The sequence below is a fragment of the Tribolium castaneum genome, chromosome 2 (genome assembly GCF_031307605.1).
Source record: "Tribolium castaneum strain GA2 chromosome 2, icTriCast1.1, whole genome shotgun sequence".
In the NCBI taxonomy this organism is placed as follows: domain Eukaryota; kingdom Metazoa; phylum Arthropoda; class Insecta; order Coleoptera; family Tenebrionidae; genus Tribolium; species Tribolium castaneum.
In genome coordinates this window covers 1,567,725-1,584,287 of record NC_087395.1, presented here as the reverse complement: position 1 = coordinate 1,584,287, position 16,563 = coordinate 1,567,725, and the positions used below count along the sequence as shown (strand labels likewise).

The 16,563-nt window shown below is 28.9% G+C and overlaps 1 protein-coding gene across 4 annotated transcripts in view; it reads right to left on the bottom strand.

Annotated features, from left to right (window-relative positions):
• Window positions 1-16,563, bottom strand: part of LOC660858 (calcium release-activated calcium channel protein 1) — a 17,631-nt gene extending 1,068 nt beyond the window's left edge. Inside the window, exons 1-2 of one of the 4 annotated variants that reach the window (XM_064355119.1) lie at window positions 16,357-16,563; window positions 6,866-6,966 (exon numbers count right to left, since the gene is read on the bottom strand). In XM_064355119.1, the coding sequence (XP_064211189.1) occupies window positions 6,866-6,955 (90 nt within the window). In that variant the 5' untranslated portion in view covers window positions 6,956-6,966; window positions 16,357-16,563. Of the gene's footprint in view, window positions 1-6,865; window positions 6,967-7,167; window positions 7,319-16,356 lie in introns of those variants that run through there. The other 3 variants (XM_064355120.1, XM_064355118.1, XM_967058.5) reach the window with 3 other exon arrangements.

Below are 16,563 nucleotides of genomic sequence, written 5' to 3'. Positions count from 1 at the left end.
GGTATAAAGTGTTTATTGTTGGAATTTGAAAGTGGATAAAAAGTGAAAAAGATTTAAATTTTCATTACAAATTGTTATCAAACAGTTGTCTAATTAAAGACTATAGTAATGGATCACAGCGAACACAAAGTTGGGCCTCAAGAAATCAACAAATTAGTGAAGTTTGTGAATTTTAGGTTAGAATTTTTCCATTGATAAAATCATGAAATACTTTGATAAATCAACAAAATTACAATTAAGATTAACAACTGCTAATACACTTAAACGTAAATTATGCCAAAGGTAGGTTTTTCAATGTCTTTGTAATAATTTTCCAATAAAGAAAGTGAACCAAACAGTCATTCGTTATTCGTGTTTTCCTCGTCATCTCTCATTTGTCAACATAAGTTTCTTGCATCAAAGATGCAATAATCATTCCGCATAGGCAATGTAATAATTGTGAAGCCTCAAAATTCGTACAACGCTCAAAATATTCGAATAAACATTTTCCCGCCATTTATTGTTACTGTTTTCGACCTAGCTCAGTGGCGCCCCCAACGGTAACTTTACTTCCGAATTAGTGATTGATAAATTAGACTACGGAGAACTAAAGATTAGGAGACGAAACAAGGAGAAAATCGTACGATTTTCTGTACCCAAAGAAATACATTAGAAACTTTTTAACTTTTAATATAGCCAGAGCTTTAAAATTTTGTATACGATCAAAATCGACCATTTGAGTCCAACTACATTTTTTTCCAAAATGGCTGAACTTCCGGAACTACAAAAATTGGCGACAAGTTTGAAATTTTAAATAGTAACCACATATTCTTATTGCATATTTGAATTTACCTTCGCAAGCTGAGTAAAATTAACCCAAATTGTTGATACTTATCTGTCATAGTTTTTGATATATGTCAATTTTTTTGTTAAAATTTTTATTTTTGAGATATCACAGCCCTTGAACCCTTTGCGATAAGTGATTTTTTTTGCATTCGATAATTGAAAAGTTTTCAAAATTGTCAACTATCAAAAGTATCATTTTTTCAAAATTGTTTTCAAAAAAACTGCTATAACTCAGTTTTTTCAAATGGAACGACCCTATTTTCTTAACGGCAATCGAAAGAATATCTATGTTTACGGTGACTTTTATCAAAACATCCTATACCAGTCTCTTAGTTTTTGAAAAAGAATCACTAAAAACCGATTTTACTTCGTAATTTTCATAGTTAATCAAGTAAACTTTGCAAAATGGTCAACAATTGTCAAACTTCAATATTTTATTTATTTTTTATCTGATTCGTTATGGAATAAGTTATTTATTTAATTATGGTTTATTATAACTTAGTGAATTATGTAAACTAACTCAGTGAGCCTGGCATCGAATTTTAACGTCTTGAATAAAAAAATGGTGAACAAATCGAACTTTTCTTTTAATTAATAGCACAATTTAGTCGTATTTTTCACAAGTTTACTTAATTAGGAATTAAAATAATGAGCCAAAATTAGGTTTTTTGTGATTATTTCAAATACTGTAAAAGGTAGATGTTAATAAAAGTCGGTATAAAAATTGATGTTCTTTTGATTGCCATTGAAAAAACAGGGTCATTTCATTTGAAAAAAAAAACTGTTTTATAATCATTTTTTAATCATCATTTTCAAAAGATCATAGTAGCCTTGCAATTTGACAGTTGACAATTCTGAAAATTTGAGAAGACCCTTCTATCAAATGCAAAATGAATTTTTTACTTAAGGTAAAGGGTTCACGAGTTATTATATTTAAATGAACCCCTGCATATGAAAATTTGTATAAAAGCATTGGCATGCGTCAAAAACTATGACAGTTAAGTACCAACAACTAAGATACATTTTACTCAGTTTCAAAAGGCGAATTCAAAAAATCATTATAAATAGGTAGTTACTAGTTAACATTTCAAAGTTGGCGCCAATTTCTTGGAGTTCCGGAAATTCAGCCATTTTGAAAATATGTAGTTGGACTCAAAATGGCCGACTTGGATTGTATACAAAATCTTAAAGCTTAAAGCTATATTAGAAGTTAAAAACATTCTAATGTAGTAAAAACCTCAAATCGTTTAAAATTAATTTAAATTTAACCAATTCATTAATTACTTGGAAAAAAACAAAAGTATTGAGCTTTGTATTTTGACGACCAGACGTATAACCGCAGAGGAAATTTTCAGGAAATCACAGAAAATCGTTTTAAACAATTAGGGGAAATCGGAGGAAATCATGAAGAAAAGACATGAAATCATGGGGACCATCACTGTACAAAATTTGTGCTTTAAATGATTACAATTTTCACGAGAAACATGTAAAAAAATATTTTTTTCTATAGCAGATATATTAGTAGTTTATTTTACCGGGTGTTTCATTTGGTATTCCACCCTTAAAACTTTTTTATTAAAAAAATATAACAAATCATACAGGGTGATTCAAAAATCTCGGACCATCTTTTGCGTAGCAGTAGCAAAATACAAAATTCCAATGCATGGTATGACTTTGAGACCTACTATTAGCATATTATCAGCCTTATGAAAAATTATTGATGATTGTTTAAGAGCTTTGGATAAAGGTGAAGCCACAATGGTGAGACAATGGTTACACTGTTGCATTTTTCTAAGCCTTTGACACCTTGGATCACTCACTTTTATGTGCAAATTTATGTTTTTACGGTTTTGACGAAATTTCAACAATTTTTTTCATTCGCATCTGACAAATAGAAAACATTATTACCACCTCACAATCAAGAGTTTATAGTATCACCTGAGGATGATCAGTTTGTGGTTGAAACGTGTTGTGTTTCAAATAAAAGTTTGATGTGTCGAGTAATAAATTCGGTGTTCCGCAAGGCTCAATTTTGGGACCGCTTCTATTTTTCATTTACAGCGCAGAGCTAATAGAACCCGTAAATTATGTAAATATCCATCCCTTTGTAGAAAATACGCAGTGAAATTATCATTTTGATCCGAGTTATAATCCTAATGATGTGGAAAGAGCTTTCAATTTTATTAATCAATATTTAAATGATTTTTTTTTGTTTTCTATAAACAGTGGCTTAAATTTAAATACAAGAAATACAAAAATAAACTCGAAAATTAATCTCAAAATTGGTAATAATAAAAGGTATTAGGAAATGGCTTAGCAATAATTCGTATGTGAATTTGTCATGATCAGACAAGTTAAAACCCTTACATCATTTTTCCAAAAAGTGTGTACTTTCTTCAAAAATTTTTATTAACCCACCTGTTGAGAACCACTGTGTGGCTTACAGTAGTTTATTAGCAGTTAATTTTTTCGTTAAACAAAATGGACAGTGGCGCATAGGCGTTTTGAGAATTTTTTATTTGTGTAGGAGGTTCGAACCCCGGTCCTGGCAAAAAAAAAATGTTTTTTTTCGTAAAATTTAATAACAAAACACAAATTGAAGTAGAAGGATAACGTAGTGGACCAAGAGTTAAATTACCTCTGCTATTCTGTCATTTATATTAAAATTTACGCAAATTTTTATAATGCTAGTACAGCGATTCTCAAAATTTGGGACTTTAATTTCAGAACCATTTTTTGAGAAAACTATGCATTCTTGATTTGCATAAATTTTGCTTAACCGATTTGTCTTGTCATTCTCCATCTACCTTTAAATTTTTACTAAACCATTCCCTAACACATTGTATAGCTCTTCCAAGGAATTTTTTGTATAATAGTTTACGATATAATTTTTTTAATTATTCTTATCTCATACCATTGAGAATTTAATGCTCACTTTAGATACAGCCATTTTCTTTAAATTCGATGCGCCCTCTGGTGATATTAACGGAACTAATGAGGACGGAGACATTTTAATTGTACGTCGTTTCGTATCCTAACCTATAGTAATCCGTTGCGGACTCGTTAAAGAAATTAACTCCAACAAGAAGATAACAGATAGATCTGTACAATAACAGTTGTTTGCAATGCTAATCTTTGCATTTACAAGATAAACAAAATTGTTTGAGTAGGAATTTTGTATTAAGTGATAAAACCTAAACCACTTCGTTCTGCTGTTGTTATAAATCCGGAAATGAGATAAGGACAGGAAATGCCAATATAAAAATAAGTCCTAAAGAGAACTAATATTATTACAAGAGAGCAATTATTATACCCTGTATTTTTATATCCAATTCAGGTTTTTTTTTCTATTTTCCATCAAGTGGGTGCTGTTATCAACTTATCACTATGTGTTGGTGGTCAAATGGAATATACAATCACCAAGTTCATTCTTTCCAAATTTAAAATACACTTGCAAATTAAATTTTTATAGTTTCTGAACTTAATAAACATGTATTTCAACCAAACAATGCATAAGTTGTGGAAAGAGACCATTTAGAGTATTTTCATGGTAATATCCAGACCAGGATTTACGGTTTTCAAACACAAATTATAAAGTTTTCCAAATAAGTTTAGTTAATTATGTTGTTTTTTAAATTAAAATTTTATACGTTTGGGCAAAAATCTGCCTCAGCACATATTTCATTTATACTTCTAATAATATAATACACTATAATCTGCGTCAGAAAAAAATTGAAGATCAAGTTTTTGTTTCTATTCAAATTCTCGTTTAAGACGAGACTGTTAAAAAAATCATGAAAAATTCGAGCTCGCAACTGCTGAACATTAGAACATTTAATGTAATTTTATTTAGAACTTTTTGTAATATGTATTTTCGTTTTTTATTCTGTTGTAATACTTCTAGTTTCTAGTAACTTCTAGTTACGACAAATCAGCCACAATATTAAGGTTAAAGGGGACGACAGAGTTAAACCAAGTGTACGACAAAGGCTAGTATAATGAAAATTATTTTTATATTTTTACGCTAAGAAAAATTATATATGTTACGCTACCTATTTACCCTATTTAACTACATGGGATTGCATTGTCACGCAGATTAAGTAATTATGCAAAATTTCAATTCATTGGGACAACGAGAACCCTTTCAAATCTGGCTCTAAAAATATGAAATAGACAGACATACAACAAAGCAAGGTAAACAAAAGCTTTTAAAAAGACAGACAAAACCAATCCTTTACTAAAGCAACTCTTTTTAGTAAATTTTTAGGATTCGTATTAGCAGTGCTAGGCTGTAATTTAGTGTGTGATCTGTCAACACCGTTAAGTCGTTTACTGATAAGGCCGATTAATCAACAAAATCAAAAAGAAATAGTTTCAACAAATTTTAATAAGTTAAACTAAACAAAAACAGAAAGTAGAAAAAATTGTATATTACACTCGTTAATTGTGGCACTCCTTCGTCGTGCTCCAAAACCATACGTGCCACACTTATAAAACTCGTATAATAATATACTATAATATTACCCTTAGGCCAGTTGTCGTTTACAGTGAAATAATTAAAATTTTAATATATATGGCGAATTTTTCATCCCCGTATAAACTCCATCAAATGATTCGCGGTGGAGTTGCTATGCTTATAGTATGGTAACGACAATGCTCATGAATAATCTGCGTTGTTGCTGAAATTAAAATTTAAACTCAAATATCTTTTTAATTATTAACTCTAGATAGACAATTTAATAAACTTTGAGAAGCAAAAACCAAAAATAGGGCGTTCCATTTAACTTTTTCAAATTATTTAACTTTTAACAAACTTCTTAAATTATTTACGTTCCTCATTGCATTGCGCCAATCATTTGATACAAGTTTGAACTCTCCTCTTTAAAGTGGTGAACATCCGACTTTTCTAGGAGTCTTAGTTTCTGAGTTACACATTTTTAAAAAGGGTTTGTTTTTGTTAAAATAATTTTTCAGAAACTAAGCAAAATTTACCAATAAAAGTTTCGGTGAAAATCATTAGCTTTAAAAGCTACATCTAAAAATGCAAAAAATTGTGGAGTGTTCTATTTAAAAAGAAAACGTAAGTTTGTATTGTAGCTCATTTCCGAAACACCCCCTATGGATATATTTGAAAAAAAATTTAGGCGAGGCAGGGATTAGTATCTATGACTTAGGAAAAAAAAGTTATTACTTTTCTAACATTTAGGGGTGACTAATGGACTTTACCAACTGGCTGGGACACCCTGTATAATTAAGGCAGGACAATTCGTGTTTTGATAACTGTCCCGTTACCCAATTTTGAAAACAAAAATACATTTGTGATCAGCCAGAAATGGAGATACGTTGCCCTACCTTAATTTTTTAAAATATTTTGTTTAATTTTTTTTTTAATAAGTCAAAAAATAGAAAAAGTGTTACGTTGTTACGCAAATTTAAATACGATTCTATGAACAAAACTTTTTTCGTTTCCGAAAAAAGTGAATGGCTGAAAAGATAATAGAAAAATTATTTCTGTGCCATCTGACGGCTCAGAAACAAACTAAAACATGTTCCCCTTTAACTTTAATAAAGTCTGTTTTTTTAAACAATGTAAACAGTTGGTAACACGAGTAAATTCAGTCGTGGTAAATTGGTAATCGTTGGTAACATTCAACTTAGCAGTACTACCAATTTTCTCACTAAAATTTTGGTTTAATAATTTCCATTTGGAAAAAAAATTCAATTTTAAATCATCTCTTATAACAAATTAACGTTAATAACATTGAATCTACAGTGTGGAAACTACAAAGAGCAAGGTGAAGCTGAATTATAGGTACAATTATGTAACTTCATTCAACCTTGTTATAAACTTTATTTCACCAAAAATTACAAAAATTGAAAACTAATTTGATTTTGTATTAATACATTTCCGAATCAAAATATAATACACAATTTTTCCACTTATCTTCGTATTACTTAATTTAAGAACAACCAAAGTACAAGAAGTCAAAGTTTGATAGTAATATTAGAGATAAATGATTCCAAAGATGAATTCGCTCACCTGATGGTTCCTCTTATACAGCGTGTTGTCCCCTTTCGCTTTGAACGTCTTGCCTGGATCTAGGCCCCCTGAGGTGCTCCACACAGACATGAGTTACACTCCTGAACCAGAAAAACAAATTTAATAAACGAAATCAATGCAAATAAACAAACATTCGCCATCGTATCCTTGGCGGTTTATTTTTTAATCGCACCGAAATGTTTAACCAAGTGACGTATAATCATTAATTGTTGATAACAATTAGGTCGACTAAAATCCCAGTTATTGCACCGGAATTACGCTAAAACCCCTTAAGTATTTACCATTTTTGTATCTTCTAAAACACTCAGAAATTAGATTTTCGCAACCACTTGCTGCTTATCACAAAAATTGAGTGAAATGAAACCTAACCTCCTTGACAAATTTGCCAATAAACAACGCAAGAAACGACCCATTCGGGCTAATTCGGGGGCCGATCGGGTCATACGAACCGGTTTTTGATTGGTTTGTTCGTAGCATGGACACAAGCAAATTTTTTTTTCACAAAAGTTAATTCCATTCTCAAATAATGAATAAATCAAGAGGAAATTTATTAAAACTATTGTTACATTTTTTAGCAATTTCCTGGTCGTAAAAGTTAGAGATAAGATGGGGTAACCTAAAGAATTTACAAACAAAATATTTATTTTATGCGTTTTGTGTAAACATTTAAAAAATACACACAAACTAATTGTTTACCATGTTATTAAATAAAAATGATTAGAGATAAGCTCTTGTATGAATAGTTGCATGTGCTACAAGCAAGTGATAAACTGATAAACAATTAGTGTATATTTGGTTGCATAACATTGTAATTCCATTACTTCTAAATGCAACCAATATAAAAACCTGATTTAAGTGTCAAAGAAAGTTGTACAGAAACAAATATTTGGTATTAAAAACTGGAAAAATTAAAAAAAATTATTGCAATAAATAAAAAGTTAAATAGAATATTTAATTTTTTGTTGTTGCTTCTAAAAGGTCACTTCAGTTGTCAAAACGTAACTCATAAATTTCAAGTGCCCAAGTTAAGAGATTTAAAAATTAAAAATTTTTTGACTCAATTTGCTATATTTTTGAGTTTTGTGATGGAATCTTGGAAAACAATTGAGTTTTTGCTTTGAGTTTGAACACGAACTAATTTTTTAAGAAAACAACGAAATTCCAGATGGTTTTTTGTTCAGTTTTGAACGCCTTATGATTGGTCTGTGTTATACTGTGGGAGTACCAATGATAAACGTTTTAATCGTCTTTCAATTTTTTGTGTACTAGATAATCACGTAGGATGTGATTTTTATATTTTTATTGGTTACTCACTCTTTCCTGGGACAAGTGGGACACCAGTGAACCAGTTTTAGGGACCGTTTTTGTCACAAAACGGGATTTTGCCTTAAAATGCCAATAAAATGGTCGATTCTGATAAGTTTTTGAAATAAATTGATTTTTTGACGAAGACCCGCTTGTTTTTAATTTATTACACAAAAACTAAGAATCCTAGAAAAGTAGGATTTTCACACAACTAATTAAAATCTACACTGTCGGTTTCGGAAAACTAATTATAATAATTAAAATAAATAAATTTTTAAATTCAGTACACTTCAGAGACACTATGTAAATAATTTTTTTATTCCAAAATCAAGGTTGATACAAAAATGTTATAAGATACTAAAACCGTTTAAAATTAAAAAAATATTTAAAATATAGAATTACAAAAACCAAAAATTCATACAATGTCAAAAGAACTTTAACGCTGAGAAACTAAAAACAAAAAGCTTAAAAATTTTGAGACTGAAATTCTAAAGAATTAAGCGACTGAGATGCTGAGGAGTTGAAAAAACTATAGAACTGGAAAAGATAATTACTAATAAATTGAAACATTAAATTCTGCATAAAAAACCAAGACACAAGATTAAAAAGGCAAAAAACTAAACAAAAAAACAATAAAACTAAAATTCTGTAGATCTAAGTTACTGAAAAAGTAATAATTCAAAAACTATGAAACTGTAAATTAAGAAATTAATAAGATAAGATAGTAAAACCACAAAAAACTGAAAAATTGGGGAAACAAATACAAATACAATGAGAAACAAAAACTTCAGACGTAATATAAAATAACTTTGAAAGTGAAAAATTTTATTTAATGATTTTAAATTAAATACTAATACAAAAATTGAAAAAAATATCTTATTTTAAGTTAGAAAATTTAAACACAACTGGAGGATGTTTAACATTCATTTAGAATAATTCAATTTAGAAATTTAGGAAAAATAAAAATGCTGTCAAATATTTTCATTTTTAACAAACTTAACTAGTTTTAAGAAAAGCCTTTAAAATTGCATGTAACGTAAGTTTGCTAGGAACCGGTCACTCACCACTTGATACACTAATTAATTGAATCAGATTTGAACTACTGGAATAGTATTATTGGTTGCATGTAAAAAATCGAAATACCATGTGTTTTTAAACGATTCTCGTCTAGTTAACTTTGAAATTGGTTTACATGTAAAAAAATTTGTGCCGCTCTGCTTAATTTAATCCTCTGTCAATGAATGTCAAATCTGTCAGGTGAGAAATTCAATTAATTTCTTTTAAAAATTTCGTTAAAATGCAAATAAATTATTACACCGGGCAAGAAAATACTTTAATAAATAAATAATAAATGGAGAATGGTAATATTCGATGTCCAAATGCCTATCATTAGTTATATGAAGCGGCATTTTCTGATTTTACATGAGAAATTCACAGACGACTAGATGAGAATCATTTAAAAACACATTGTATTATTTAAGAAAACGGAGAAAAATAACGTTAACAATTAAAAAATAATTTGTTTTTAACTTTGATATTTGTTATGCGTGCAATTATTTCATTTGGCGACGTTTGCGGGCTCTGGCTTTTATAAATAGACCGAATTTATTTCGTTATGTCTCGCTATTTTAATTATTTGTGTATAGGAATGATGCACGATCGTGAGCCAATTAAATTTTTGCAATATTTTTTTGGCATTGTCATCGAGTTTGTGACGATTGGATGTATTATTTTTATATCAATGACAAACTTAAATTAGTTCTATGCTGAGTTTTTTGCCACAAAAAAATTACAAAGTATCAAAGGAGCTATAGTGTAAACTAACATTTTTTGCAAGTGTTTACATTTCAATCACATTTATGCGAATTCTGGGAGCAAAGAAATTTGTTTATCATTTAAGTAAGTACACAGTTTGTCAAGAGTTTCGCATTCTGGATGTTAATAATAGACACTAATTACTTGTATACAATGGTACTATTAAAATTATATGTTATTCGCTGTAATGTCCAAAGCAATTACGCAAGATGAGTTGAAAATGTGACTTTATATTCATTTAAATTACATAAGATACAGTTACTGTCCCAGAAAGTTAAATTGGAAAATTTACCAGAAATGAAAAAAATTGTGATTTCAATTTCAATGTAAAAAACTAAAATTGCAAATATTCAAGTTCATTTTCTTTCTTATCTAAAATTTAAAATTTAAAAGCAGTTTTATTTTACGAGTTTTTAAATATTCTAGTTATTTCGAAGCATATCTATAATTAAACAGTAAAATATTGTCAACTAAAACGATTATTTGTCACTAAAACTTACTTCATTACTTTCATTGAACTAAAGGTAATTAAAAAAAGTTCTATGAATTTTTAAACTCATATTATATAAAATGCGTTACAAAAGATTATATTCATATCTCCTACTAATTGTTACAGCGTATGATAAAAAAATAAGAAGAAATTATACGAGTACAAGTATTCATAGGATGATAAATAACATAATACAAAAATTTGAGTAGGCGGTATAGGCGGACGTTTTTAGTTTTATCTTTACCGTATATTGTTTTATATGTAGAAAGAATGTACAAGAATAAGTAACAGCAAAATTGCCAATTTTGAAAATCTCCACAAAATATTTTATATTTATTCTGATTATGTTCTTTTTTTTTCTATTTTTTTTCATTTGTGTTCTTTCATAAACACGTATGTAAAATTTTTAAAGGAATCCATTAGAGCGGATAAATTTACAAAATCACAGGCAATTTGAAAATTAATTAGTTTGTATTTTTTTCAAAAAATGCAAACCCTTTTTCTTACATTCTTTTCATTTCTCTTCTTTTGTTAGAAGGGTTTAGAGAAAAGTTGATATTTCATGACTTGTGCGTACTTAAGATAATTCACGAAATCAGATGGTGTCAAAAAAAATGAAAAAATAGGAAGAAAAATAGTCTTCTTAAATTGTTTTTTGTTTTTTGTATTTTGTTAATTTTTACGAAATTGTGAGACAAAGTTAATATTGTACGAGTTATGCAAATAACTAAATCAACGTATACCTATATAGAATGTTTCCCTAGATCAAATCATGTTGAGAAAATTACCGACAGTTTTGGAAACATCAACATAATGTTAATTCTGTCCTACTTTGTAATAACATAAATATTTCTCTTATTTTGTGAATTTAGGCGCAATTGTGACAAAATTAATGACAAAATAATAATTAATAAATGACAGCTGTCCAACAAGCAAAGACAAATTTAAAAAAAAATAATTAAAAATTTTGAAATTATGTAAAAAATAATAAAAATAATAACATAAAATAAATAATAACAATTGGAAGCGCATTTTGTTAAATGACATGCTACATGCTGTGAGAAATCGATGGTATCCAAAAAAATCCATGGCGTTTTTGAATGTATTTTTTATTTTTATTTTGACTAAACTGTGGCAGCAAATCGATATTTTTGGTCATGTATTAGTGTGTAAAACATTACAAAAAGTCCCGGAAACTGTTAAACTGTGGACAGTTTTGAAAATATTGTCGATTGTTTTACTTGTTGTTTCCTATTTTGTGAAACTAAAGAATAAAAGGAATATTTTCTGAGCTATGTGTACGTAAAATATTCCAATAAATCAATCGCAACTGCAAAATTTCGGTGAAGCTTTCGGTGAAATTCCTATTATTCAGCTATAGGTATGTAAAATGTTCCGAGAAACCGCGGAAGTCGGTTTATCATTAAATCCGCCAATAAATGCGTGATTGACAGATCACGTGACCAGATTAAACCAATTTAGTTGGTTCATTCACATTGTTATTGTTAATTTTATCAAAATTATAGTTTTCTGAAAACTATAATTCTTTGACTAATTCAAAACTGCAAAATTGTCACTCGTTTTGAAAACACTGTTTTCTATTTCAATGCAAGACACTATAATACTCTGAAAATATCAACGAATATTTGTGTAGTTACAAAATTACGGGACAAAATAAATATTTCTATTGTAAAATGACCCGTGGAATCGTTTGATTTTGAAAAAACAGGGGTTTGTTTTGAAATTATTTTTTAATTGTATTTTTTCGTTATGGACTAAGATCGAAATTTTTCAAGCCGTAGGTACCATAGAAAGTTCCAAGAAACCGATTGCACTAAAAAAATTGCACAATTACCCGGACAGAAAAATTTTTTCTAATCTAAGGGGTAAAAAGGGGTAAAGGGGTAGAAAATCACAAAATTAGCAACATATTCATTCATAATATATATTTTTTGATATAAACTTAGTTAAAATGCTCCGAGAAATTGATTGGCACCAATTACTATATCTTTAATTTGTGTTAGCGCGTTTTGTATCAAGATTCCATAGGTTGTAACTTTAGACTCGAATTAAGAGTCAGATTTTATCATTTCCAAATTAAAGTACGGATCTTAGAGCTAACATTTATGGTTGAAAAATAATAAAAATGGAAATTGACTTTATCACTCAATTTTATTGCTCAACAAAACTGAAACTCGATTCGAGTTCATGGTAACAACATACAGGGTGGTCCAGCTCAGCTTCCGTCTACTGTACCTCACTTATTAGTAAAGTTAGACTTATGAGATATGGAAGACGTTATTTATATTTTAGGACGTATTCGGAAATAAAATTAACTAGACGCCCTCTGGTGATGACTTTTGAACTATGTCGAAAACAGTAAAGAAATTTTCGTAATGCCACATTTAACTGACATTTAATGAATTGTTCAACAATTTTGCGTGTATAGTGTTAATTACTTACAATAGAAAGAATTACTTTAAAAGTACGTGGTGGTAAATATTAGCGTTGACTTTGGTTCTGTAGTTTTTCATGGTATAAAGTGTTTATTGTTGGAACTTGAAAGTGGATAAAAAGTGAAAAATATTTAAATTTTGATTACAAAGTGTTATCAAACAGTTGTCTAATTAAAGATTATAAGTAATGGATCACAGCGAACACAAAGTTTGGCTCAAGAAACCAATAAATTAGTGAAGTCTTATGAATTTTAGGTTAGAATTTTCCACTGACAAAATCATGAAATGCTGCGGTAAATCTACAAAACTACAATAAAGATTAACAACTGCTGATACATTTAAACGTAAATTATGCCAAAAGGTAGGCCTTTCAATGTCTTTCTAATAATTTTCCAATAAAGAAAGTGAACCAAACAGTCATTCGTTATTCGTGTTTTCCTCGTCATCTCTTATTTGTCAGCATAAGTTTCTTGCATCAAAGATGCAATAATCATTTCGCATAGGCAATGTAATAATTGTGAAGCCCCAAAATTCGTACAACGCTCAAAATATCCGAATAAACATTTTCCCGCCATTTATGGTTACTGTTTTCGACCTAGCTCAGTGGCGCCCCCAACGGTAATTTTACTTCCGAATTGCAGGAAAATACAGGGTGATTCAAAAGTACTGGACAATCTCTCGGATGCTGATAAAGGAATCAAACTGAATTAAAAGGTCCTATGACACTAAATTGTTTGAGCCTTTTTTCACATGATAGAGCTCTTCAAATTTCATCATTTTTTGTCTTTAGTTAGCGGAAATGACGGCTCTTGGAACATTAAATAAATACCTGTTGAAAAAAATCAACAATTAATGTCTTATGATCTTCAAAACAATTAAAAAAAATTCGACATCATAGGAAACAAAATAGCAAAAATCGATACCGTTGCTAAGGAAAACAAATTTAAAAATATGTCAAATTTAAGTTTTTTGAAAAAAAATCTTTATTTTTGTGCTTAACTGAACGTCTTTTATCACCATACGAGAGTTCGTCCGTCACATTTGAATTACCATATATTTTTGACTATACAATGTCTTAAAAAGTATTATGTCATAATAATATTCTTTTTAATGGTAAGCCATTGTTTTATTATTATTTTATTAGGTATACGTATTATATTTTAGTATGTATTATATTGTTTTATTATATTATATACAGGCTGACCCAGCAGTGTGTAATCGGTCTATAACTTTTTGCTATTTGAAATAAAGTCCACAAACTAAAAATATTTTTATTATGCACAAGGTGTTGTATACAGGCTGGTGTACCAAAGTTATATTTTTTTAATGGAATACCCTACATATTTTTGCATAATTAGATTGTACGCAAAAAAATATTGTAATTTTATATAAACTATAAAACTAAAATAAAACTATAAAACTAAACTAATTACTGCAAAGTCGCTTATGAATATTTTTTGATAAATTTGCAACAGAAAAATTCAGAATGTCTTGTATTTTTAGCAAATAGACGACTTTTAATTAAAGCACGCAGATAATATACAGGCTGTGCCAAAACGCTAAAAGTTGAATTACTCTTTTTTTTAATGGAACACCCTGTATTTTACTACATGTATCGATAGCCTTTTTGATAAGCTTTCTGACGGTATAGGGTTTGCATAGCAAATTTAAAATATTATTTGAGTTTTTTCAAAAAAATATATTTTATTACAAGAAAATTTGTTAGCTTAGAATCTGATAGTCAAATGGTAATTAATTTTTTAATATGTACTAATGTGACTAATTACACAACTAATCTAATTATTACCTGATACATAAATGAATTTCACTTATCAAGAATTAATAATAAAATAAATAAAAAAAATATTTTTTATTTTTTTGAACACTAAGAAATATTGTAAATTTGCTATATACAAACCGCACATCATTAGAAATCTTATGAAAAGTGAAATACATGGTGTCCCATTTGAAAAAAATGAGTTATTCAATTTTTTGTGTTTTGCACACCCTGTACATTATTTCCGTGTTTCAAATAAAAGTCGACTATTTTCGAAAATTACAAGGTATTCTGAATTTTTCTCTTGCAAAATTGCCGGAAAATATTCATAGACGACTGCCTAGTAATTTTTCAAAAATGGGTCTTTGTTATAACGAAAAGTTGAATAATTCCGAAACGAAAAGAGATAGGCTCATAATAGTTTAAATAAAGTTACATTATTTGTTTGCGTAGAATCCAATTGTGCAAAAATATATAGGGTGTCCCATTTAAAAAGATGTAACTTTGGTTCACTACCCTGTATACAACACCCTGTGTACAATAAAAATATTTTTAGTTTATGGACTTTAAGTCGATCTATAAGATAATAAAACAGAATCGCAATATTTTAAATAATAAAAAAGTTATAGACCGATTACGTACCCCTTTATTATTGTATTATTTATTATTTTGCCTTTATGTCTCTAAAGTTTTTTAAAATCGGTTCAGGGATTACTGTTAAAAAAATAAATACCAAAAAAATCGGTTTTAGACCTGTAGATTTAAAAATTAATTAAAAGTAGAAACAATGTTTTTTGACTACATTATTATTAGGTACGTGTTGAACAAGTTCTAACAGGCTTATTAATTAAGTTTGATTGATCTTCTGAATTACTACAAGGGGTGTCTTACTTACTTCCAAACTTTTTAATTTGTAGATCCTTTTATTTTGAAATTAATTGATTAATTAATTAATTATAAAACAAAAGTTTTTTCATACTACAATCCTAACGTAAATCCCAACACTTTTCATTAAAAAAAATATGTTTACGTCATACTTATTTGGGACACCCTGTATAATCACAAATATTTTCCTAAACTATGTCCTAGAGTATAAATAACATGTACAAAATATCAAAATATCTAAACTCCAACTTAAATAATAGGTGTTGAAAAAATTGTCAATATTGTAAATTAATTTATTAGTTTGTTAATACTTTAATTAAATTTGACTTTTTTGCAAGTAAGACAATGCTTTTGAAGCCTGAAATAATTATAGTAATTTTTAAAAAACCTACATGTGAACAATTAGTTAAAAATCTGTGCTAAAATAATACTTCCGGTTCCTCAACCACTCAATTAACCTGATCCGGAACTCGAACTTGATTTGTTGTTTCACAAACAAAATCAACTCATTTCACGGCCCTGGAACTGTTTTTTATTGCGTTTTTTTTTCAATATCGTTTGTAATAATGGGTTAACAACAATCCTATAATTCATATCTAAATTATGCAACGGCACATATCTCTATAGAAATTCCACTGCTCATCACTTTGCTTTGGCGCGTGCAAATAATCTAAAAAAAGCCATTCGGTGGCTGGCTAATTTAGAATCGTGACTTTTCCGCGACTTAATTGCAACCACTTACCCACTTTAATAATCCTGGAAGGAAATGTAAACAAATTACTGGTGTGGTGATGCGACTAGTGTTTGAAAAAATAATTCAACTCAAACATTGCGAACCAACACAAGAGGCCGTTCGACTGAACATCATTGTGCTTCTCCCACCAAGACGTAATAGAGAACTGGGGTCGCCTACGGCGACGATGTCCACTAGACTACTAAGCCGCAGTAG